This window comes from Manis javanica, chromosome 2 (assembly GCF_040802235.1).
Source record: "Manis javanica isolate MJ-LG chromosome 2, MJ_LKY, whole genome shotgun sequence".
NCBI classification, from domain to species: domain Eukaryota; kingdom Metazoa; phylum Chordata; class Mammalia; order Pholidota; family Manidae; genus Manis; species Manis javanica.
Genome location: NC_133157.1, coordinates 95952649 through 95977841, shown reverse-complemented (window position 1 = coordinate 95977841; position 25193 = coordinate 95952649). Strand labels below are relative to the sequence as shown.

The window sequence follows — 25193 nt, the reverse complement described above, 5'->3', positions numbered from 1 at the left end:
CTCTCCTGCCAACCTCACCCCCCCAGCTTGGTGCCCCAGCCTGCGTCCTCCCTCTCCTCCCCGTCTGCCCTCATCCTCTCCCTGCCGTCCTCCTGCCCGGCCCCCACCCTGAAGGAGGCCCTCCCTGCCACTTCTGCCATGCAACGCAGGGGGACGGTCAGGAAGGAATCCTATCCTGGGGTCCCCTGCCCTGGCACACCCGGGGTGCCCCTCTCCAGGCTCACCTGTTTCCTTCCCTTTCCCAGCTCACCTGTGCAAAGGACAGTCATTCCTCCTGCTCCAGCTCCTCAGCGAGGGCCACGAGATCCAGCTCGGCCTCCGGGCAGGGCAACTCCGCCAGGTAGCGTGGGTGCAGTACTGCGTCCGCCTGGCCCAGAAGGAAGAGGCTGTGAGCATCCTTGGAGGGAATCCCCTGGGCACCCAGAGGACCCCGAGGGCGAGGGAAAAGCAGAGATCAGCCCCAGACTCCACAACAAGGGGGTGTTGGAAAGACGTGGTCACGGTCCCCGACCACAGGCACACATGCACACGCAAAGCATATACACACGTATATGTGTGCATGACACACACCCCACACGAGACGTGCATGCAAACATATGCACAGCCACACAAGTACTTATACAGGTACCTATGCACACACACGCACACACAAGCATGCACACCAACACCCCGCACAACCCTGGCTCACCTGTCTTACCCATGTACTACACGCAGACACACACACACATTTATACAGCTACATATGCACATGTACCATCACACACACACACACACACACACACACCAGAGCTCAGGAATAAGAAACAACAACACCAGCTGCATGGGCACCACCCCGACCTCGGGGGTGGGAGTGCCGCTCCCCGAAATCCTGTAGCACCCGGGCCAGGGACAGCCTACCTTGTTGAGAAAGTCTCCCTGGGCACAAAGCTCATTGATGTAGGTCAGGAGACCCGGGTCTGGATAGACGCCCTCCTCTCCCTGTGGCGGCTTGGAGCTATCCTCCCCACGTTCTCCCCCGGGCAGCCCCTGAGCTGGGCCGCCGGGACCCAGCAGCCCCTCCATGATCTCCAGGGCCTCTGTCACGGCCTCGAGGGGGATCTCCGTCGGCGCCTCGGTGTGCTGGCTCCGCCGGCATCGCGGTGGCTGGGCGGTGGCGGGCGGGGCCGCGGCGCCGGGCTTCTCGCGGATGCGTGCTGAGGAGGGTGCTGGGAAGGAGTGTGGGTGGACCGGCCGCACCTCCCCAGCACTGAGCGTGCTCAGGAAGGACCGAGCTCGGGGACATTCCCGTAGGGGATCATGGCCAGCTGGTCCGCAGGCACCAAGGTGTGGAAGGGGTCACAGGGCCTCCGAGGGCTTCGTGCTGGGGAGGGAGGCCCGCCCTCCTCCCAGTCCCCGGCCCCTTCCAGCACCCCCTGTGGGTCTCTGATCAGGGCAGAGGGGGGTGGCCATGTCCTAAACCATGGCCCTTTCCCATCGGGACCAAGGGAGACCCCACGCTACTGGTGGCTTCGAGGTCACTGCCCAATCCCCCAGGGGTTGAGAAGGAGCGTGTTGGGTACCGCGGCCTTCCCAGGCTCCCACTGCCTCTGGCCTTTGGCTCCGGGGGAACACGGTGGCATACCTCGCTTCTGGTCCCGCTCTGGGGCTGAGGGCGCTCGAGGAACAGGCCTGAGGGGTGCTGGAGGAGGCACGCCCTGTGCCGCCTTCATCCACTGTGGGTTCTGACATTGCCTCGCCTCCTCGGCCTCGAACTCCATGAACCTGGGGCGAGGGAGGCACGGACCCCTGAGGAGGAGGCCTCCCGGGCCCAGGCAGGGAAGCAGTCAATGGAGAGGTCAGGCGACAAGGCCATGGGGAGTCATGGCCCTGGCCATGGTGGGAAGGCAGGCTGCCTGGGGCACCCGACCCCATGTACAGCCCCAGGGCCAGTGTCTGAATCCCCCCCCACCCCAAAGTCCTGAGACCTTCATGTCTAGACAGAAAAGGTCAGGGTCTGGCCATGTGACGCTCTGGGGCAGAGGAAAAGAGTAGCCAGCCTCCCAAAGTGGGGGGCATGCTTCCAGAGGGGTACAGGTCTTCATCCGGCCCTTGGCCCGGGTCCCTGACTCACCTTCCCGCCGTCTCATAGTAGATGCTGCGCTCTGACTTGCTTACACAATGCCACTCCTGCACGCCCCGCTGCAGGCCCTCCTCCAGGGTCATGGTGGGGTTCCGGCGGGCCAGGGTCCGAAGCACTGGGCTGTAATTCACCCACTGGGGTAAGTCACCGTCTGCAGCCCGGAACCTGCCCACCCCACCTCACACTGTGGAGCCCGCATCCCCAGCACAGAGGACTAAGCCCAGGAGGAGACCGGCAGGGTCTTGGCGGTAGAGGCCAGCCTTCCCGGCCACTGTGGTCACCACCTGACTCCACAAGCCTCCACCATGGACTGCGACCGCCTGTGCCCCCTGTGCCCACTGTGGCCTGGAGAGCGGGGCTGCTCCTCAAATTGGCCCTTTCCGGCTAACAACGACAGGCGTCAAATGGGCGAGCACAGGCCACGCCGTCAGACACCCTGACTGGACGGCCGAAGGCGCGTGCTCTGCAGGCCTCTGAATGCAGTGGAGTGGCCAGTCACGAGGGGCCCGGCCATGGTGGGGCTACCCCGCTCTGGGCTCCGAGTGTGCCGTCCCCCGCTGCACCAGTCCCCCCTGCCTGTCCCGGCCTGGACCCAGCACCCAGGAGGGCAGCTGGGCAGAGAGCTGTCTCCTGGGCCGTGGGGTCCCCCTCCTCCATGAAGGGATGGCCAGGCATCATCCTCTCAGCCCTGTGTTAAAAGGGGACAGAGCCCGGAGAGCACAGCCTCCAACCCAGAGCCTGCCGGCCAGGGGCCCCACTGTTAGCCCGCAGCGAGCCTGTCGTGAGCATTGCGGCCAGAGGCCGGCTGGCTCACAGGGGCCGCCCGCGAGAGGCGGCCTGAAGGACGTCACCACCTGAAGTGACCGCCTCCCGACAACCAGCCCGGTCAGAGCGAGGACGACACCACCCTTGATCCAGGCTGTACACCGTGGCTTCCCCGTCGGACGACACTCACATGAGGAAGCAGGACAGTGCCTCCGCATCGGGACTCTGGGGCAGGTGCCTGCGGGCCAGGGGCTTGCAGTGCTGCCAGCGCCGGAACTTTTCGTTCATGCTGGTGCGGTGGCAGGCGTTCCCGGGCGAGGCGGTGGGCTGCGAGATGGCCGGGCCTCTGTGCCTAGCAGCCCCAGGTGGACGAGGCCTGGCCATCGCTGGGAGCTCGCCAGAGGCCAGCTGGGCAGCTGGCACTGCAGCTCGAGGTGGACGGTGCAGGGACCAGCCTCCATCGCTAGCCTGGGTACTCCAGGCAGGAGGGGCGGGCAGGATGGTCTTCACTCCCGAGGCCGCCGGGAACTGGGGCACAGGACACACAGCACCCCCACAGCGGGCCCCAGGAGTGCTCCCATGGAGAGGGGCCTGAGTCACGACAAAGGTCTGAGGCTGGGGAGCCCGCACGGGCCTCTGTTCCGGCCAGACGAGCACAGTGATGTTGCCGGCCCCAGGCCAGCCTGGGCCACAGCTGGCCTGTCCTGCCACCAACGCCGGGCTGGGGAAAGCCGGCAGCACCAGGGTGCTTCCTGGGGGCAACACTGGGCCCAGGAGGTTCGGTGGGTGCTGCTGCCAGGGGGTCCAGTGTGGCGGTCCGAGGACGGGAGGGGCTGACGGCAGCACTGTGAAAGATGACACGAAGGTGCCAAGGTTGACGGTCCCCTGCGGGCCCGGCACCGGAAATGCTGTCAAGACAGGAGAGGTGCTGAGAGAATCTGTCCTGGGAAGGGTGCCCGGGACTCAGGGGCCGGTCTGCTGGTGGAACAGGGCAGGGCACAGCTGTCCTCAGGGGACAGTCAGGCCCCGACCAGCTGAGACCATTGCCCTGGAAATGTCTGCCCCACCCGGGCCCGCGGCCCACTCTGCCAAGAAGAGACCTCCCAGCAGGTGCTGCGTTTGTGCCATCAGGCCCTGGCCTCATGGCTGTCTCCACACAAGATTAGCCGACACCTGCCTGCGGGGACAACCCTGACCACATCCCGTGAGCGCAGGGCACTCATCCCCCAGGTATGGTCCGGGACCTGGGGCCTTGAGACCCGGCAGTGTCTAAAACACCAGGGCCCACGCCCCTCTGCTTTGCGGTGCCCGTGCCCACATAAATCCCTCTCTTTCTTGCCTGACACAGCACACCAACGCACTTGAAATGTCCCTCTGCACAGGAAAGGCCCCGGGACCCTGACTGGCATAGCCCATCCAGAACCACCCACAGCGCACCCTTAACATGGGCCAGGGTCCCTGCCACCGCTCAGGAGCTCCATTCCCAGGAGAGGGTCAGTGGAGGAGGTCTCGTGTGCCCTGAATTCTGTCACTCGACAACCAATGCGAGCTGCAGAGCCTGGGGAAGGGCTGGGAATGGAGGGCAGAGGGCAGTCAGGGGAGGATCCCTCCGCTTTGGAAAGGAATCAGCACGTGTAGATGTCCCACGGGACAGGCAACCATACTCCATGTCCACTATCATCCCTGGGTTAGTGACTCGCACGCAAGCAAATGCCTCATCTCAAAGGTGAAACGCAAAGCTCGAGTATGTGAGACACTGGACAGGAGGAAGTGGCTCTGCAGAACGGAGTCTCCTCACAGGGAGAAGGATTCAGGATGACTCAGGAACTCAAGCCCTATCCTGCTGGCATCACCCGGCTGCCCTGTCCCCGTTGAGCCCAACAACAGCCCACTGCCCTGAGGAGAAGAGCTCTGGCTGGAGGGAGGGCGGGGGGTCTGGGCTCCGGCAGCCAGGGGACACTGTGGCCTTGCTCGTGGAGAGGACATGTGCCTGAAGACTTGGCCACAGATAGGGCCCCTGGGCAATTTTCTGGCTCAGGCCAAGTCTCTCACCTCTCCTAGCGCACTGTGGGGTCTGGTAAAGTGCAGTTCAGATCCCTTGGGAAGACATCGTGAGGCCAGCCCTGTGCCCAGGAGGGTGACTCAGGGCTGGCTTTCCGGGAACACCCCCCCCCCATTCGTGCCGCCACAACAGCCTCCCCAAACGCAGGGTCCACGGCGCATCTCCTTTCTAGAAAGCAGCAGCGTGTGGGCGGCAGTCCCTTCTCCCTGCCTAGGGCGCTTCCCTGGTGTCACCTGACCCACCTCCAGAAGCCACCTCCGCAGGGCTTCCTCAGCTTTCCAGATTCCCCCCACCCCACCTCCCAGGTGAGATACCCTGGGGCCCAGAGCTCTCTCCCCCCTTGACGGTCTAACAACTGTACCCGGGTTACAGTCACGTTTGAATCCCAGGGACCGGTGGGCGGTGGCACCTGAAACACTGCCACCCAGCCTTCAGGCCTTACCTCCTCCTGAACACATCCCCACAGGCTGAGATCCGACCGCAGCTGCTTGGCCGTTCCACCTGGGGAACCGAGTCCAGGACCTGAGAGCAGCCTCCTCCACCAACTGCTCAGGATCCCACTCAGGCAGGGCAAGTTTGAATGTAAACAGGCCTAGAATGCAGGGGCCCAAGACACTCTGCAGTGGGGGAGGGGCACAGGGCAGGCGGGCTGGGGGCACGAGGGAGGGGGAGACATTCCACGGGCACTCTGGCAGGTGGGCAAGAGCACACGTGCTCTTCCAGCTGACAGCGCCACACCCTCGGTGGGTGCCTCTCTTGGCCTTTTACAACTCGTGTTTTGGGCTCACAGCACCAAGGTCCTAGCTGATGTTCCCGCTACTTTCATTCTGTGACCATCGACCTGGTTTGCGGCCGGGGCCCCACTGCTTCCTACTGCCCGTCACTGACTTCCACAGAGGCTAGGCTTTCTGAACCCATGGGAACAGGTGCTCTGATGAGCACACAGGTACTCACGGCCACGGGCAGCCCTGCGTTTCAAATGGGGATGTCCGTGCAGCCGCGGCCTGTTCGGGGCACTGTGCCCATCGCGCTTCCGGAAGCAGCCCGTGCGTCCCCAGGGCTGTGTGTGGAGGCCCTGCAGACCCCAGCCAGGCCCCCGTTGCTGGAAAGCCCCAGCCCATCAAAGAAAGGCCCTGCAGCCTCCACGTCCAACACCAGAAATTCCTCCTTTGCGTTTCTTGGAACATCACCCTCCTGCTAAATACGCTTTTTACCTTTTCAATGGTTTTAATGGACTATCTCACACAAGTAAGACCTTCGCATGATTCACAGTCCATTGTAAACACGGAAAGTACAGTGGCGAGTCCTCCTCCCGCCTCTTTCCCAGCAGCCCAGACCTCTGTCCACCGGGAACCAGTGTCATCTGACTGTGCAGATCTTCTCAGACATGTGCTATGTGGCCAAAGGCAAATGCATTCTCTTCTTATTTTGTAAATGCTTTCAGTTTTCTCTTCTGGTGAAAATTCATTTAGGTTCTGATATATTTGCAGATATTTACAGCCTTGCAAGCAAGTCACGGTGAGCTTTATTTTACGGAACTGCTGCTGGGGATGGAAAAAAGAACAACTTGCAGACATCTCCCAGGACTTGGGTTTTCAGCATGGGAAACCTTAGATGACTTTCACCAAGGAACTTCCTATTCAGAGGGATGAAGACACTCACGAAAGGCAGGCTTCCCTCTTGCTTCCTCCACCAATTGTGGACAAGATTCTCCCTCACGGCTTTCATGTAGGATTTGCTTGTTCTTCTCAGGACCACCGACTGGAAAACTGCATTGTGGAAAAATTATCTCGTCCCAATTCCACACCCCTTTTTATATGACTCCATCAAAAAGCCTAGGCTCCAGTAGCAGATAGAATTGTTAGCCCAAATGTGTTTGAAAACACCAGCCATGCAGGGGGGGAGATGACAGTCCTCTGCACTCTGATTTCTGACCCTTCCTGCAGGAAGGCCAGGGGCGGGTGTCTTTCGAGCAAACAAAAATCTCCAGACGTGCGTCTCAGGCCTTAGTGGACAGAGGATCTTCCTCCCAGTCAGGGAGGAGCAGCAGAATGGGGAGATCACGTGCGCACACAAGGTTTTAGTGTGGTAGGTGAAGCTGCGGGGTTGAGACCCGGTACCCACCTTGCAACAGGCCGGACGGGTGTGTGGAGCTTCTGGGAATGCATTACAAACTCAAGTCCCAAAGTGGCTTCTGCTGCCTGTCTTTTTCATTGCCAGCTCCAATGCTGCAAAATTCCCTCCGGAAGAGGAGGGGAGCGAAGCTACTCCTACACTGCCTGCTATGCAACTTCAGTTGGCCCCTTGGCCCGTGCCAAGGATCCAGGTCAGAGGCGCCATGCTCACGGAGGAGGGTGTGCCCGCCACCCTCCACCCGGAGGCATGCTCAGGGGGAAACCTGCATGCACTCATCAGGTGCCGTGAAGGGGACACGTAGTGCAGCAGGCCCGCGGAAGAAGCCCGAGTGTTTCCCCGGTGGGTCTAGAGCTCTGAGCCAGGAGTGTTCTCTTGAGAGTTATTTTTATGTTTTAGGTACTAGTCCATTGTGAGACGTATGTTTTGCAAATATTTGCTCCCAGTCTGTAACTGGTCTTTCCATCTTGTTAAGGCGATCACTGGCAGAGCAAATGTTTTTCCTATCCATGAGGTCTGGCGGGAAGCTCCCGCCAGTCTCTCGGGAGGGCCGCCCCTGGACTCGGGGGCGGGGCGCGAACCTAGGGAGGCAGCCCGCTGCCGGTGAGGCCTGTGGGACAGGACGGCTGCGAGGCAGCCAGCCCGCGGTGCGCGGGCCGACGAGCGCAGGGTGCGGGCTCGGGCTGCGCAGTCCACAGGCGGCGGAAAGCTGGCCGGGCTCTGAGGCCCTGGGACCCTGAAGCCGGGTCCTGCCAGCCGCGGACTGCCGCTTCGCCTCGCGCGTCGCGCGCACGCGCGCCACACGCCCAGGGAGCGGGCTCCGGGCGCGCGGACCAGCGGCTCCAACGGCTCCCAGGGTCCCTTGCGGCGGACCGCTCGGGCTGCGCACGAGCGCGCAGGGCGGGGCCAACGGCCTAGCGGCCGGTCCGGGGTCCGCGGCGGCTAGCCCCGCCCAGCGCGGGAGGGGGCGTGACCGCCGAGTCCTCGCTGCGGGGGGTGGGAGGGGGCGGGGCCGCTGCCTGGGGGCGGGGACGCGCGGGCGGCTGCCGGCCTCCAGCAGCTCGCGGGCTCTGGGCGCGGAGCTGCTGCGGCCCTGGCTGGCTGATGACTCAGAAAAAGAAGGGGTCATAGCACATCATCATGGGCAGCTATGTGCCAACAAATTGGATGACCTGGAAGAAACAGATAAATTCTTAGAAACGTGATCCACCAAAACTGAATCAAGCTCAAATAGAAAGTCTGAACACACCAACAGCAAATGAGATTAAATCAATTTTTGAAAACCTCCCCAAACTGCAAAGTTCAAGATGGCATGGCTTCACTGGTGAACTCTACCGAACACTTAAAGAGAAATGAAATGTAAAAAGTCCTTAAATGGTTCCAAAAAACTGGATAGGAGGGAGCACTTACAAACTCATTTAGATCACCAGCATTACCTGATACTGAAGCTAGACAGGACAGTACAATACAATAAAATTACAGGCCAATATCCCTGATAAGCATACATGGAAAAATACTCAACAAAATTGTAGCGAATCAAATTCAACACCACATTAAAAGGATCATACACAATGACCGAGTAAGATTTATTCCTGGGACATAAGGACAGTTCAACATACACAAATGAATGTGACACACTGAATTAACAAAAGGAAGGAATAAAATAAGCGATCTCAATCGATGCAGAAATGGGACTTGAGAAAATTCAGCACCCCTTGCACGGTACAAACTCTCAACAAATTGGGTGTACAAGGAATGTACTTCAACACAATAAAGGCATACATGAAAAACCCACAACAAACGTACTCACTGATGAAAAACTGAAACCTTTTCTTCTAACGTTAGGCAGAAGGCAAAGGTGCCCACCCTCACTGTTTCTATTCAATAGCCCCGAAAGGCCCAGTCAGGGGCATTAGGGGAGAGAAAGAAAGAAAAGGCATCCAAATCAGAAAAGAAGTAAAACTATCTCTGCTCATGCGTGCCATGATCATACGTGTAGAAAACCCCAAAGTGTCAACAGCAAAAACTCTTAGAACTCATAAACCAATTCGGCAAACTTGCAGAATACAAAATCAACATATAGAAAGCAGTCATGTGTCTAAACAAAAGCACCAAATTACCCTATTCACAGAGGGTCCAGCCCTGGGGGGAGGCGATGGGACAGCAGTGGGGGCATCGTTGAAATGCAAAGGCCCCGAGGCCAGCCTCTCAGTCCACAGCTACATGGGGCCTCCTACCTCAGTGGACAGTGGACGAGAAGCTCCTGCCCAGAAATCCCCCAGGGAGACAAGGTGCCCCCCTCCCCCGCCCAATCTCCTTTCCAAGTGCCCCGATTCTGCTCCCAGCCCGATGCCCTCTCTGTGCTGAGGGAAGAGAGACTGTCCACCAGCCCACACATTTCATGTGCCCACCGAGGCCGGAGGATGGGCCTTCTACGTCGGTTGTGGAGCCTGTCCCCTCATGACATGCCTTTCCTCTCTGCTCAGCGCCCCCAGGAGACCCTGATGCCTGAGCATCCCCCAGCGCCCCAGCCCGCTCCGGCGAGAAACGGAGGGCCCCCTCTAGACAACAGATGTCTGCAGGCTCTGTCCAGAAAGTGGGCTGGTGCTGCAGAGGGCACTGAGCCAAAGCAGCTGCCATCCTTAGACGTTTGGGGTCCTGTGATGACGCTGTGTCCTGGGGACTCCCAAAAGCGGCCTCCAGGAGAGCAGGGGTGGGGCGGGGGTGTTTATGGGGGCGGTGGGCTCTCTGGAGCCATCTGGAGAATGCACGTGAATGTGGAGGGGGAACGGGGACGTCATCGCCTTGGGTCCCGGAGCCCGGGACCTTCTTCTTTCGGAGTCCCTTCCCATGGAGAAGCCCGGATGCCACTAGGGGCAGAGACCCAGAGCATTTTGTGACAAAACAGCGTTTATTTGCATTTGCGTACAAGGCCCACATGGGCGGAACCCCCACACCGCCCCACACCTTTCCCACAACCCTCTTATCCCAGCCCCCAACCAGCCACCCCCAGGGGCCTCGCCTTTCCGCCTCTCCCACCCCACACTCCCTGTCCCACAGCAGCCAGGATCAGGATTGGGATGTGGAGGAGCCCGAAGCTGCCCTGGAGGGCCGGCTCCTCCTCCTCCCTATTGGCTGCAGGGCCGCTTGCTACCCTTCCGGGTGACGAAAGGGCCCCCCCTTCTCTTCTGGGGCTGTGAGGGGCGGCCCAGCCCCAGAGCCAAGGCTGGTTCCCCAGCGACCCCGAGGCTGGCCCCTGGCAGGGGGGTCTTCCCAGCAGGGGCTGGGCCTGCACACGGGGCCCGACTGCTGGCCTTGCCAGCTGAAGGGCTGGCGGGGCTGAGGCCCGGCTTCTGGGGAGAGCGGTCCTGGGGTACTTCAGGGCGGAGGACGTCTGAGCCCGGAGTAGGACTCTGGGGCAGTCCCCAGGATGGCAGCGTGTGCTGAGAGGCCAGGAGGAAGGCCAGGCTGGGGAGCTCCTCCTCGCCCTCACTGGGCCTGCACGTGGGCCCCAGGGCCTCCGGAGCAGGACAGGTCTCTCCCAGAGCAGTGGTGAGCCTGGGCCCCAGGCTGGGGGAAGTGTGGCACCGAGCCTGTGGGGCTGGGGGACGCCAGCCAGCCTTCAGGGGAGGGGGCTCCTGGCGTCCTGGAGAGGCAGCGAAGGCTTCGGGCCTGGACACGCCAGTATCTCCTCGGCTGTGCGCCTGGCGCTGCCCACAACCAGCCTCTGGTGGGCAGGCTTGGTCGCTGGCCCCTAGCTGGGGGCCTCGGCCGTGCCTCTGGGGATCCTGGCCGGCCTCAGTCCCAGAAGGCATCGAGTCCAGTCGGGGTGTGCCGTGACTCGTTGGAGCCTGCACACCCTCCTCCTGCTTCAGTTCCAGGAGTCGCTTCTCCACCAGCTGTGAGAAGGGACGGCACCGTGAGGCAGCCCGAGAGGGGAGGAGGTGCCACGCCAATGACAGCCGCTGCGGCTCTCCTGCCAACCTCACCCCCCCAGCTTGGTGCCCCAGCCTGCGTCCTCCCTCTCCTCCCCGTCTCCCCTCATCCTCTCTCCGCCGTCCTACTGCCCGGCCCCCACCCTCAGAGAGGCCCTCCCTGCCACTTCTGCCATGCAACGCAGGGGGACGGTCAGGAAGGAATCCTATCCTGGGGTCCCCTGCCCTGGCACACCCGGGGTGCCCCTCTCCAGGCTCACCTGTTTCCTTCCCTTTCCCAGCTCACCTGTGCCAAGGACAGTCCTTCCTCCTGCTCCAGCTCCTCAGCGAGGGCCACGAGATCCAGCTCGGCCTCCGGGCAGGGCAACTCTGCCAGAAAGCGTGGGTGCAGTACTGCGTCCGCCTGGCCCAGAAGGATGAGGCTGTGAGCATCCTTGGAGGGAATCCCCTGGGCACCCAGAGGACCCCGAGGGCGAGGGAAAAGCAGACACCAGCCCCAGACTCCACAACAAGGGGGTGTTGGAAAGACGTGGTCACAGTCCCCAACCAGAGGCACACATGCACACGCAAAGCATATACACACGTATATGTGTGCATGACACACACCCCACACGAGACGTGCACGCAAACATATGCACAGCCACACAAGTACATATACAGGTACCTATGCACACACACGCACACACAAGCATGCACACCAACACCCCGCACAACCCTGGCTCACCTGTCTTACCCCTGTACTACACGCAGACACACACACACATTTACACAGCTACATATGCACATGTACCATCTCACACACACACACACACACACACACACACCAGAGCTCAGGAATAAGAAACAACAACACCAGCTGCATGGGCACCACCCCGACCTGGGTGGTGGGAGTGCCGCTCCCCTAAATCCTGTAGCACCCGGGCCAGGGCCAGCCTACCTTGTTGAGAAAGTCTCCCTGGGCACAAAGCTCATTGATGTAGGTCAGGAGACCCGGGTCTGGATAGACGCCCTCCTCTCCCTGTGGCGGCTTGGAGCTATCCTCCCCACGTTCTCTGCCGGGCAGCCCCTGAGCTGGGCCGCCGGGACCCAGCAGCCCCTCCATGATCTCCAGGGCCTCTGTCACGGCCTCGAGGGGGATCTCCATCGGCGCCTCGGTGTGCTGGCTCCGCCGGCATCGCGGTGGCTGGGCGGTGGCGGGCTGGGCCGCGGCGCGGGGCTTCTCGCGGATGCGTGCTGAGGAGGGTGCAGGGAAGGAGTGTGGGTGGCCCGGCCGCACCTCCCCAGCACTGAGCGTGCTCAGGAAGGACCGAGCTCGGGGACATTCCCGTAGGGGATCATGGCCAGCTGGTCCGCAGGCACCAAGGTGTGGAAGGGGTCACAGGGCCTCCGAGGGCTTCGTGCTGGGGAGGGAGGCCCGCCCTCCTCCCAGTCCCCGGCCCCTTCCAGCACCCCCTGTGGGTCTCTGATCAGGGCAGAGGGGGGTGGCCATGTCCTAAACCATGGCCCTTTCCCATCGGGACCAAGGGAGACCCCACGCTACTGGTGGCTTCGAGGTCACTGCCCAATCCCCCAGGGGTTGAGAAGGAGCGTGTTGGGTACCGCGGCCTTCCCAGGCTCCCACTGCCTCTGGCCTTTGGCTCCGGGGGAACACGGTGGCATACCTCGCTTCTGGTCCCGCTCTGGGGCTGAGGGCGCTCGAGGAACAGGCCTGAGGGGTGCTGGAGGAGGCACGCCCTGTGCCGCCTTCATCCACTGTGGGTTCTGACATTGCCTCGCCTCCTCGGCCTCGAACTCCATGAACCTGGGGCGAGGGAGGCACGGACCCCTGAGGAGGAGGCCTCCCGGGCCCAGACAGGGAAGCAGTCAATGGAGAGGTCAGGCGCCAAGGCCATGGGGAGTCATGGCCCTGGCCATGGTGGGAAGGCAGTCTGCCTGGGGCACCCGACCCCATGTACAGCCCCAGGGCCAGTGTCTGAATCCCCCCCCACCCCAAAGTCCTGAGACCTTCATGTCTAGACAGAAAAGGTCAGGGTCTGGCCATGTGACGCTCTGGGGCAGAGGAAAAGAGTAGCCAGCCTCCCAAAGTGGGGGGCATGCTTCCAGAGGGGTACAGGTCTTCATCCGGCCCTTGGCCCGGGTCCCTGACTCACCTTCCCGCCGTCTCATAGTAGATGCTGCGCTCTGACTTGCTTACACAATGCCACTCCTGCACGCCCCGCTGCAGGCCCTCCTCCAGGGTCATGGTGGGGTTCCGGCGGGCCAGGGTCCGAAGGACTGGGCTGTAATTCACCCACTGGGGTAAGTCACCGTCTGCAGCCCGGAACCTGCCCACCCCACCTCACACTGTGGAGCCCGCATCCCCAGCACAGAGGACTAAGCCCAGGAGGAGACCGGCAGGGTCTTGGCGGTAGAGGCCAGCCTTCCCGGCCACTGTGGTCACCACCTGACTCCACAAGCCTCAGCCATGGACTGCGGCCGCCCGTGCCCCCTGTGCCCACTGTGGCCTGGAGAGCGGGGCTGCTCCTCAAATTGGCCCTTTCCGGCTATCAACGACAGGCGTCAAATGGGCGAGCACAGGCCACGCCGTCAGACACCCTGCCTGGACGGCCCAAGGCGCGTGCTCTGCAGGCCTCTGAATGCAGTGGAGTGGCCAGTCACGAGGGGCCCGGCCATGGTGGGGCTACCCCACTCTGGGCTCCGAGTGTGCCGTCCCCCGCTGCACCAGTCCCCCCTGCCTGTCCCGGCCTGGACCCTGCACCCAGGAGTGCAGCTGAGCAGAGAGCTGTCTCCTGGGCCGTGGGGTCCCCCTCCTCCATGAAGGGATGCCCAGGCATCATCCTCTCAGCCCCGTGTTAAAAGGGGACAGAGCCCGGAGAGCACAGCCTCCAACCCAGAGCCTGCCGGCCAGGGGCCCCACTGTGAGCCCGCAGCGAGCCTGTGGTGAGCATTGCGGCCAGAGGCCGGCTGGCTCACAGGGGCCGCCCGCGAGATGCGGCCTGAAGGACGTCACCACCTGAAGTGACCGCCTCCCGACAACCAGCCCGGTCAGAGCGAGGACGACACCACCCTTGATCCAGGCTGTACACCGTGGCTTCCCCTTCGGACGACACTCACATGAGGAAGCAGGACAGTGCCTCCGCATCGGGTCTCTGGGGCAGGTGCCTGCGCACCAGGGGCTTGCAGTGCTGCCAGCGCCGGAACTTTTCGTTCATGCTGGTGCGGTGGCAGGCGTTCCCGGGCAAGGCGGTGGGCTGCGAGCTGGCCGGGCCGCTGTTCCTAGCAGCCCCAGGTGGACGACGCCTGGCCATCGCTGGGAGCTCGCCAGAGGCCAGCTGGGCAGCTGGCACTGCAGCTCGAGGTGGACGGTGCAGGGACCAGCCTCCATCGCTAGCCTGGGTGCTCCAGGCAGGAGGGGCGGGCAGGATGGTCTTCAGTCCTGAGGCCGCCGGGAACTGGGGCACAGGACACACAGCACCCCCACAGCGGGCCCCAGGAGTGCTCCCATGGAGAGGGGCCTGAGTCACGACAAAGGTCTGAGGCTGGGGAGCCCGCACGGGCCTCTGTTCCGGCCAGACGAGCACAGTGATGTTGCCGGCCCCAGGCCAGCCTGGGCCACAGCTGGCCTGTCCTGCCACCAACGCCGGGCTGGGGAAAGCCGGCAGCACCAGGGTGCTTCCTGGGGGCAACACTGGGCCCAGGAGGTTCGGTGGGTGCTGCTGCCAGGGGGTCCAGTGTGGCGGTCCGAGGACGGGAGTGGCTGACGGCGGCACTGTGAAAGATGACACGAAGGTGCCAAGGTTGACGGTCCCCTGCGGGCCCGGCACCGGAAACGCTGTCAAGACAGGAGAGGTGCTGAGAGAATCTGTCCTGGGAAGGGTGCCCGGGACTCAGGGGCCGGTCTGCTGGTGGAACCGGGCAGGGCACAGCTGTCCTCAGGGGACAGTCAGGCCCCAACCAGCTGAGACCATTGCCCTGGAAATGTCTGCCCCACCCGGGCCCGCGGCCCACTCTGCCAAGAAGAGACCTCCCAGCAGGTGCTGCGTTTGTGCATTCAGGCCCTGGCCTCATGGCTGTCTCCACACAAGATTAGCCGACACCTGCCTGCGGGGACAACCCTGACCACATCCCGTGAGCGCAGGGCACTCATCCCCCAGGTATGGTCTGGGACCTGGGGCCTTGAGACCCGGCAGTGTCTAAAACACCAGGGCCCACTCCCCTCTGCTTTGCGGTGCCCGTGCCCACATAAATCCCTCTCTTTCTTGCCTGACACAGCACACCAACGCACTTGAAATGTCCCTCTACACAGGAAAGGCCCCGGGACCCTGACTGGCATAACCCAACCAGAACCACCCACAGCGCACCTTTAACATGGGCCAGGGTCCCTGCCACCGCTCAGGAGCTCCATTCCCAGGAGAGGGTCAGTGGAGGAGGTCTCATGTGCCCTGAATTCTGTCACTCGACAACCAGTGCGAGCTGCAGAGCCTGGGGAAGGGCTGGGAATGGAGGGCAGAGGGCAGTCAGGGGATGATCCCTCCGCTTTGGAAAGGAATCAGCACGTGTAGATGTCCCACGGGACAGGCAACCATACTCCATGTCCACTATCATCCCTGGGTTAGTGACTCGCACGCAAGCAAATGCCTCATCTCAAAGGTGAAGCGCAAAGCTCGAGTATGTGAGACACTGGACAGGAGGAAGTGGCTCTGCAGAACGGAGTCTCCTCACAGGGAGAAGGATTCAGGATGACTCAGGAACCCAAGCCCTATCCTGCTGGCATCACCCGGCTGCCCTGTCCCCGTTGAGCCCAACAACAGCCCTGAGGAGAAGAGCTCTGGCTGGAGGGAGAGCGGGAGGTCTGGGCTCCGGCAGCCAGGGGACACTGTGGCCTTGCTCGTGGAGAGGACATGTGCCTGAAGACTTGGCCACAGATAGGGCCCCTGGGCAATTTTCTGGCTCAGGCCAAGTCTCTCACCTCTCCTAGCGCACTGTGGGGTCTGGTTAAGTGCAGTTCAGATCCCTTGGGAAGACATCGTGAGGCCAGCCCTGTGCCCAGGAGGGTGACTCAGGGCTGGCTTTACCGGAACACCCCCCCCCCGTTCGTGCCGCCACAACAGCCTCCCCAAACTCAGGGTCCACGGCGCATCTCCTTTCTAGAAAGCAGCAGCGTGTGGGCGGCAGTCCCTTCTCCCTGCCTAGGGCGCTTCCCTTGTGTCACCTGACCCACCTCCAGAAGCCACCTCCGCAGGGCTTCCTCAGCTTTCCAGATTCCCCCCACACCACCTCCCAGGTGAGATACCCTGGGGCCCAGAGCTCTCTCCCCCCTTGACGGTCTAACCACTGTGCCCGGGTTACAGTCACGTTTGAATCCCAGGGACCGGGGGGCGGTGGCACCTGAAACACTGCTACCCAGCCTTCAGGCCTTACCTCCTCCTGAACTCATCCCCACAGGCTGAGATCCGACCGCAGCTGCTTGGCCGTTCCACCTGGGGAACCGAGTCCAGGACCTGAGAGCAGCCTCCTCCACCAACTGCTCAGGATCCCACTCAGGCAGGGCAAGTTTGAATGTAAACAGGCCTAGAATGCAGGGGCCCAAGACACTCTGCAGTGAGGGAGGGGCAGAGGGCAGGCGGGCTCGGGCAACGAGGGAGGGGGAGACATTCCACGGGCACTCTGGCAGGTGGGCAAGAGCACAGGTGCTCTTCCAGCTGACAGCACCACACCCTCGGTGGGTGCCTCTCTTGGCCTTTTACAACTCGTGTTTTGGGCTCACAGCACCAAGGTCCTATGTCGCGTGCCCTGTCTTCGCCGGCAAGAACAGCACGCAACAACAGCAGGATTCTTCTGCAGAAAGCTTTATTCTTCAGCTCTTTGTGAAACAAATGAGTTGGGCAGGACCCAGAGGGGAAGGAGAGGCTTGCTTATATAGTTCTCATGCTCTGACTTGGTTGGTGCGGCTCTATATGCCTTATTAGCATAACCATTTGGTGGGTCTCATTGGTCCTTATGCCAAGGCGCAATTAGCATGTAGTTTAGTGGTGTGGGATGATTTGTCATTAGGAAGTTCGGGGCCTTCCGGCTGCCCTGCATTGGGCACTATTTTCTGAGCGCGGCTGCCAACATCTCCCCCTTTTTTGTCTAACAGAAGCTCAAGGCGGAACTTGCCAGCAGAGGCGGAGACAGAGGCCTGACCTCCATCATACTTCCTGATGCCCCCTTTTTGGAGAGGGGTTCTGGGCATCTACCCCTATGCAGTCAGGCATGCCTCTCAGAGGGGTCCAAGACCTCTTGCAGTGCTTTGCCTCGCATCCTCTGGCTGGCGTTGGGACCGCTTGGTACAAAGGGTTTGGACCCTTTTTCTCAACTCTCTTGCACCATGAGCTTCTTAAAGAAAGCTGTGATTAAGCATTGAGGTACTCGGGCCTGGTGCAGTGCCACATGGGCTCAGGGTGCAAGAGCTACCTCAAGCTAAAGCCGAGCTTCCTTCTTAAGCATGTTGAGCCACACTTGGGGAGAGGCGCCAACGTCTATAGCCATTAGGGCTTGAGCAAGGATCACCTTGTCCTGCTTATGTTGGTTGTGGAGTCTGCATAACAACCAGAGTAAGAGCATGAGACCTCCAAGCAGGAACACGCCCATCCTAGCCATGCCCGCCCACTCCTTGACGTGGGAGAGAGCTCTGAGGAACCAGGAAGAGAATCCTTCCGCTACGGAGATATCTAGACGGGTGGAGTTGATGTGGATAATTTCTCGCCGCAGCTCTTCTTGTGTCCCATCGAAGTCTTGGGACCAGTTTCCTGAAAGATACTGGGACAGGTCTCGTGACAGATTAGCTGCCCGTGTAAAAGTTTTATATTGAATGCTAGTGATGCAGAGGGCACGATATTTCCGCTCACATCCCAATTGGGCCATTTGCCAGAGCACCTCCATTTGTTCCTCCACGAGATCTATGCGTTGATTGAGGATCATTATTCCTCCTTTCAGTTTGCCATCAAGTGTGGACTGTTGGTCCAGGGCAGAAGCTACTGAGGCTGCAAGGTTATTGAGTTCTGTAGCCGATTTGATGGAGGTGTCTAAAGCTATACCAGCGGCGGTGGCTGCGACCGCGGTCGCGGAGATCAGGAGCACTATGGCGGCTGTAACACCGAAATCGCGCCTTTCTCGAAACAGAGTCATGGTGTTAGGGGCGTCTACGGGAACAGGGACCCAACGGGGGATGCGGACTACCAAAGCATTGGTAAAGTTACGCGCATCCCAACACTGAGACAGAAAGCAGGTTTCATTGGAGCAGGAGTCAAAGCTACTATTGGATAAGATAAACAGAAATGGGGGGTATACGCATACTGGAGAAGGTGGAAAAAGGGAATTAGGTGACTCTGGACCTGATTTTGCTGAACACGTGTAGTTCTCGTTGTTATGGGTCATGATCATGTTCCAGTGTGCGCGCATGTGGTTATTCTCGCACCAAAAGGTGATATTTTTTACACCGATTCCCCCACCCTGGAGGGCGGAAAAGGGGGAGAGGTCGGTACACGAGCCATTGACTCCACACAGCATCCATTTATGGAAGGGGTTCATGCTCAGCTGCTGACGAAACTCGCCTTCGAGCACCTTTACTGGCCACCAAGCCTCATTGGCTGGCCGTCCCTCCATATCTGGGGAGATGGTAAACTCCTGCCTCTCAGTTGCCCACGTTACTACAGTTGACTGACAGTCAGTCCAGGGCCACAGCTCTCCCTCATAGTCGCCCACACAATGGGAGGCATATTTGGGTTGACGAGGCCTGTCGGTGGAATTGTTCCTGGGAGAGTGTACAAATGTGCCATTGATCCAGAGAACCATCTGGTGGATAGTCATGTTCTTATAGGACGGGCTCCCTTCCTTATTAGGCCCTTCAAATTTAGCTGACATAACGGGGAGGCTACTGGCCTCTAGAATTATGTCACTGAACCATCCGTATTTCCTCCGTTTCAGGGAGATACAGCCAGCTAGATTCTGAGTGGTGAAGCATAATGACCCATTACTTACGAAGGATCGGTTTTCTCCCAGGGGAGCTACTAGGGTGTCTTTAACTAAGTAGGGCAAGTTCATACTAGTATTGGTAGTGAAAAAGCGCGGAAAAACGGCTGCATTGAAACGGACAGGCATAGGCTTAGGAAAGGTAGACAGGATTCCCCATCTCAATACTCCCTGAGTCGGGGTCTCCAGTGTCAGGAGCAGGGTCAGGAGGTACAGCGAAGTCATCTCCTTTGTTTAGGACTTTCCTCGTTAGGCGCTCTGGGATCCAGAAGGGATTTTCTTCACCCTGGGGGAAAACACACACAGCTCCCCTGGATCTGATTATGATTGGATCCGGGCCCTTCCATTGGTTAGATAACACGTCTTTCCATTTTACTAGTTCTTGTGGGTCTTTTGGCCACTGATTATGGCGATCCGCTGCTGTATGGCTTTGAGCATCCAGATTCAAAAAATTTATAGTGAAAAGTGCTAGGGCTATGGCAGTTTTTGGTGTGGGGGGTATATCTTCAATTCCCCCTTTTTGTTTAAGTAAATAGGATTTGAGCGTGCGGTTCGCGCGTTCCACAATCTCTTGACCCTGTGGGTTGTAGGGAAGGCCAGTGATATGTTTTATCCCCATGTGATGACAAAATTGAGCAAATTTTGTAGAGGTATAGGCTGGGCCATTGTCTGTTTTCAGAATCTGTGGTAACCCCCATGTGCTCCAAGCTTCAAGGCAGTGCTGGATGACATGGGAAGCTTTCTCTCCTGACAATGGGGAGGCAAAGATGACTCCTGAACAAGTATCCACGGATACATGTACATATTTCAGTTTCTCAAAAGACGAAATATGCGTCACATCCATTTGCCAAACTTGTAAAGGCCTAATACCTCTGGGGTTGATCCCAACATGAGGTGTGGGAAGGAAGCTGCAGCAATGTTGGCAGCTAAGGACAATGTTCCTAGCTTCGGCCCTGGTTATGCTAAACCGCTTGCGCAGTGTTTCGGCAGTGACATGAAATTGTGTATGGAATTTTGAAGCTGTGGTGATAGGGTCTAGCAGGGGAAAAGCTATATTTCTGGTTGCGAGGTCTGCCAGGTGGTTGCCTTGAGTCATAGGCCCGGGAAGGCCTGAATGTGCTCTGATATGAGTTATATACAAAGGAGATTGCCTATGAAGTAGTGCTGATTGTATCTGTTTGAACAAAGTGGCTACTGGGCTGGACGCTTTGATTAGCCCGGCCACTTCTAGAGATTTGACTGCATTAACTACATAACAGGAGTCAGACACAATATTTAAAGGTTCAGGAAAGATTTGTAGGACCTCTAAGACTATGCGACATTCCACTATTTGTGGAGTGTCAGGCGTGTAGCCTTTTGTCACAACTTTGCCATCATGGACATAGGCACCTGTGCCTGTCTTAGACCCGTCCGTGTAAACTGTTTTTCCATGAGGCAGCGGGGTTAGGCTAGTGACCTGAGGAAATACTAGGAGATGATTTTTGGCGAAGTTGATGAGGGGATGTTTAGGGAAATGATTATCAAAGGTTCCTGAGAAACTGTAAGCAAGTATGGCTCAATCATCGTTCATAGCACATAATACTTGTATCTGTTCTACGCTGTAAGGGGTTATAATTTTAGCTGGAGCTTCTCCGAAATGTGTCATGGAGGTTTTTACTCCTCTCAAAGCAAGTTTGGCCACGGCTGCTGGATAGTACTCTATTGTCCTAGCCTGAGAGGCTTGGGGATGAATCCAGATCAGTGGGCCGTGCTGCCATAAGACTGCTGTTGGCAGCTCTGGGGTGGGAAGGACACACAACTCAAAGGGTTCATTCGATTGCACTCTATTTAATTGTGCTGTCATCAAAGCCTGTTCTACTTTGCGAATGGCTTGTAATGCCTCAGGTGTGAGGGAGCGCGGTGACGTTAGTTGTGGGTCTCCTTCTAGGGTTTTAAATAGTGGAGTCAATTCAGTGGTGGGTATCTTTAAGTATGGGCGCAACCAATTAATATCCCCTAGGAGTTTTTGGAAGTCATTCAAATTTCGCAATTGATTATGTCTTATCTCAAGCTTTTGGGGGCAAATTACATCTGTGTAAATGGTTGCTCTTAGGAATTTGCTAACACTAGATTTTTGGACCTTCTCGCTTGCTATATTCAGTCTCCAATTTTCTAGGGATCTAGTGAGATCTATATATGCTTCTTCTATTTCCGCTGGTTGTGGGGAGCAAAGAAGGATGTCATCCATGTAATGGATGATCTTTAGCGTGGGATAGGTCTTACGAATTGGGTCTAGCGCTCGCTGAACGTACAGTTGACATATGGTGGGGCTATTTGCCATTCCTTGAGGGAGGACCTTCCACTGAAATCTGGCATCGGGTTGTTCATGGTTAATAGCTGGCAAAGTAAAAGCAAATCTTTCCCTGTCCTTGGAGCTTAGAGGTATAGAAAAGAAACAATCTTTAATATCTATTATGAGCACTTTCCATTCTTTGGGTAAGGCAGAGAGGAGTGGCAGTCCCCGTTGTACAGGTCCAAGCATTCTCATTTGAGCATTTACTGCTCTCAGATCATGAAGCAACCTCCATGATCCTGACTTTTTCCTGATTACAAATATGGGTGTGTTCCATGGGGACACAGAGGGTTCTAGGTGTCCCACTTGGAGCTGCTCTTGCACTAAGCAATGAGCTGCTTCTAATTTTTCAGAGGATAGGGGCCACTGAGGAACCCATACGGCCTCCTCTGTGAGCCAAGGTATGGGCATGGCATCTTCAATGGCTCCTATGAAAAACCAAGGCCGTGACGGTCATTCTTTACTTTGGGCAGGATGGGCTCTATGTGTCCCTGTTGGTGTTTCCCCAGCCCCTTGCCAGGGATGTATCCCATGTCCATCATCATGCCTTGGGTGGGGGTGGAATATTCATTAATGAGTTTGAGGCCTAAGTCTCTCATGACATCCTTCCCCCATAAATTGACCGGTAGAGGGAGTACATAAGGGGTGACTGTACCCTCTTGTCCTTCAGGGGCTCGCCATTTCAATGGTTTGGCACTAATTGAAGGGCTTGACTCATATCCTAAACCTTGTAATGAATGTGAGGATTGGGTCACAGGCCACTTGGAGGGCCACCAGGTTGCAGAGATAATACTTTTATCTGCTCCAGTGTCTAGGATTCCCTCAAAGCTCTTTCCCTCTATTTGAAGAGTTAATTTTGGTCTGTCTGCTAAATCTAATACTATGAAGGCTGAATCCCAGTCAGAGGAGCCGAAGCCCCTTTCTCCCCTCTCCGTGTTGGTAGCAGGATAATTGGCGTGGAGACTAGGTAAAACTAAGAGCTGGGCTATGCGGTCTCCCGGGGATATAGGATAGATTCCTCTGGGAGCCGAACACATGATTTTTACCTGTCCTTCATAATCTTGATCTATAACTCCGGGATGAACTACCAGGCCTTTCAATGCAGCAGAAGAGCGCTCTAGGAGTAACCCAATGGCATTTGGTGTTAGGGGGCCTTTAAAGTCTGAAGGGATAGGCTGAACTCCCATCTGTGGAGTCAACACTATTCTGGTGGTGGCACGGATGTCCAATCCCGCGGAACCTGAAGTGGCTCTCCTTGGGGGGCCTGGTTGTTCCCGAATGACACTTGCGTGCTGGTTGCCCCATATATTTGCGGGCCCTGGTGACAGGGGCCCCTCTGGGCGTTTTTTGGCAGTTCTAAGGGTTTCCCTTCTATATCTTTAATAGACCGGCACTCATTGGCCCAATGCCTGCCTTTCTTACACTTAGGGCACAACCCAGGGGTCTTTTGGGTTGTTTGTTCTGAAGCTGGGCTCTTACACTCTCTCTTTATATGTCCTAATTTCCCGCATTGAAAGCATTTGATACTTCTGTTAGTGATCCTGGCTTGTTTGTGGCTCTGTAATATGGCCGCGGCTAGGCCCGCATTGGTGAGTGGCCCTCCTATTTCTCTACAGGCTTTCAACCAGGCATGTATCTCTTTTTGTTTCCAGGGTGTTATCGCCTGTCTGCATTCCTTGGTACATTGTTCAAATACTAATTGCTCTACTAGGGGCATTGCTTGTTCCTGATCTCCAAATATTCTGCCTGCGGCCTCCATCATACGAGCGACAAAGTCAGAAAATGGCTCGCTCAGCCTTTGAATAATTTTTGTCAAATTGCCTGATACTTCTCCTTTGTTGGTGAGGGCTTTCCATGCCTTGGCGGCGCACGTGTTTATTTGTGTGTATACCTGTAAGGGGAAGGCAGTCTGGTTGGCTACCCACTGTCCTTGGCCCGTCAGCATATCATATGACCACGCAGGCTGTCCTTCGGCCGCGTTTGCACGTGCCTGGGTCATGCTGATATCATGCCACAATGCCTTCCATTCTATGTATTGCCCCATACTAGAAAGGCATGCCTTAGTTACATATTGCCAGTCTGCGGGTGTCATGGCTGTCTCTGTTAATCTCTCAACTTGTGCTATGTTATAGTTAGCACTGACTCCATAAGCCCGAACGGATTCTGCTAACTCCTTAACTTGTTTATGGCTCAGGGGCTGGTGAGAGCGTACACCGTTATCCTCAAATACAGGAAACATTTGTCTAATTGCCTGAAGAGTATCTGGGTGGCAAAAGGAGAGTGCGCCACTCACGTAAGGTGGCGGGGCAAAGGGCGTCGGGGGACACCCTGCTTTCATTTTTTCCTTGGTCCGCTTTTCAACTTTGCTGGTTCCCTTACTTCTACACTCTGCGGTTTTATTTTCTTCCCCTTCCTCTGCGGACGTTAATTCCTCCTCAGATTCCCTATTGGAGAGTTGGAGGTCCCTCAACTCTTTCCAGGGGTATTTACTATTTTCTCCGAGGCGATTGTCACTCGCTTCTCGGGGCTCTTTCGCTTTTGCCCTAGGCGGGCTTTCTCCCTCACTCTGAGGTTTCTTTACCTTCGTTTTTGTGGCCTTTTTTCGGCCGCGCGCGCTCTCTGTTTCCCGTTCCGTTTCTGACATGCTCTCTTGGATATCTGTCAATGCTCTCTGACCTTCTTTTATTACTTTTTCACATCTCTCATCTTGCAGACAAGCTCTAATCAGTTTCCAGAGGGGCTTGGTGCCTCCCCTCAGGCTACCCTCCTCCTCCTCTCTATCAAGATCTTTCTCCAGTTTGTCCCAGCTCGGGATTGAGAGGGACCCTGAACAAATGAACCAGGGGGCCACACGGTCTATCTCCTTCACAAAAGATCCTAAGACTTTGCTGGAGACCTTCAAGTTTCGCTCTTTGAGAGCTGTCTGCAGCGCCGTGACTAATGACGGTGCATTCCCCATGGTGCCTCCTTATTTACAGAGAACCATCAACCATCATCCTAAAAAGCAGGGGCCTCTCGGAACTTACCCCTCCGGGCTTTCTTCTGACCTGCAGTTCTGAATCCTCTCCAGATGTCTGAAGGGTCCTCCCTGTGCCGGTGATGTTCTGGTTCCCGGGTTTCGGCACCACTTGTCGCGTGCCCTGTCCTCGCCGGCAAGAACAGCACGCAACAACAGCAGGATTCTTCTGCAGAAAGCTTTATTCTTCAGCTCTTTGTGAAACAAATGAGTTGGGCAGGACCCAGAGGGGAAGGAGAGGCTTGCTTATATAGTTCTCATGCTCTGACTTGGTTGGTGTGGCTCCATATGCCTTATTAGCATAACCATTTGGTGGGTCTCATTGGTCCTTATGCCAAGGCGCAATTAGCATGTAGTTTAGTGGTGTGGGATGATTTGTCATTAGGAAGTTCGGGGCCTTCCGGCTGCCCTGCATTGGGCGCTATTTTCTGAGCGCGGCTGCCAACAGTCCTAGCTGATGTTCCCGCTACTTTCATTCTGTGACCATCGACCTGGTTTGCGGCCGGGGCCCCACTGCTTCCTACTGCCCGTCACTGACTTCCACAGAGGCTTGGCTTTTTGAACCCATGGGAACAGGTGCTCTGATGAGCACACAGGTACTCACGGCCACGGGCAGCTCTGCGTTTGAAATGGGGATGTCCGTGCAGCCGCGGCCTGTTCGTGGCACTGTGCCCATCGCGCTTCCGAAGCAGCCCGTGCGTCCCCACGGCTGTGTGTGGAGGCCCTGCAGACCCCAGCCAGGCCCCCGTTGCTGGAAAGCCCCAGCCCATCAAAGAAAGGCCCTGCAGCTTCCACGTCCAAGACCAGAAATTCCTCCT

The 25193-nt window shown here is 57.9% G+C and overlaps 2 protein-coding genes across 2 annotated transcripts; both read right to left on the bottom strand.

Moving 5' to 3' along the window:
* Window positions 1-9876: 9876 nt before the first annotated feature.
* LOC140845583 (NUT family member 2F-like) lies at window positions 9877-16451 on the bottom strand. The gene is made up of 8 exons (XM_073220132.1): window positions 16436-16451; window positions 14129-14846; window positions 13165-13293; window positions 12676-12815; window positions 11952-12358; window positions 11301-11417; window positions 10584-10978; window positions 9877-9949 (listed from the first exon to the last, which is right to left on the bottom strand). Exons 1-8 carry the CDS (start codon window positions 16449-16451, stop codon window positions 9877-9879), a joined length of 1995 nt encoding a protein of 664 aa, XP_073076233.1.
* Window positions 16452-16834: 383 nt separating this feature from the next.
* Window positions 16835-24816, bottom strand: LOC140847765 (uncharacterized). The gene is made up of 2 exons (XM_073228927.1): window positions 24386-24816; window positions 16835-19313 (listed from the first exon to the last, which is right to left on the bottom strand). Exon 2 carries the CDS (start codon window positions 19250-19252, stop codon window positions 17477-17479), a length of 1776 nt encoding a protein of 591 aa, XP_073085028.1. The 5' UTR covers window positions 19253-19313; window positions 24386-24816; the 3' UTR covers window positions 16835-17476.
* Between the last annotated feature and the right edge of the window lie 377 nt (window positions 24817-25193).

What these genes read in the sequence shown, in the direction of transcription:
- LOC140845583 (XM_073220132.1), bottom strand. An exon ending in GCACTGTCCTGCTTCCTCAT is followed by an intron (nt 13,294 to 14,128) that starts GTGAGTGTCGTC and finishes GGTGAATTACAG; the next exon opens with CCCAGTCCTTCGGACCCTGG. An exon ending in AGAGCGGGACCAGAAGCGAG is followed by an intron (nt 12,359 to 12,675) that starts GTATGCCACCGT and finishes CCTGCGGACCAG; the next exon opens with CTGGCCATGATCCCCTACGG.
- LOC140847765 (XM_073228927.1), bottom strand. Translation starts at nt 19,252, where the DNA reads ATGACTTCGCTGTACCTCCTGACCCTGCTCCTGACACTGGAGACCCCG.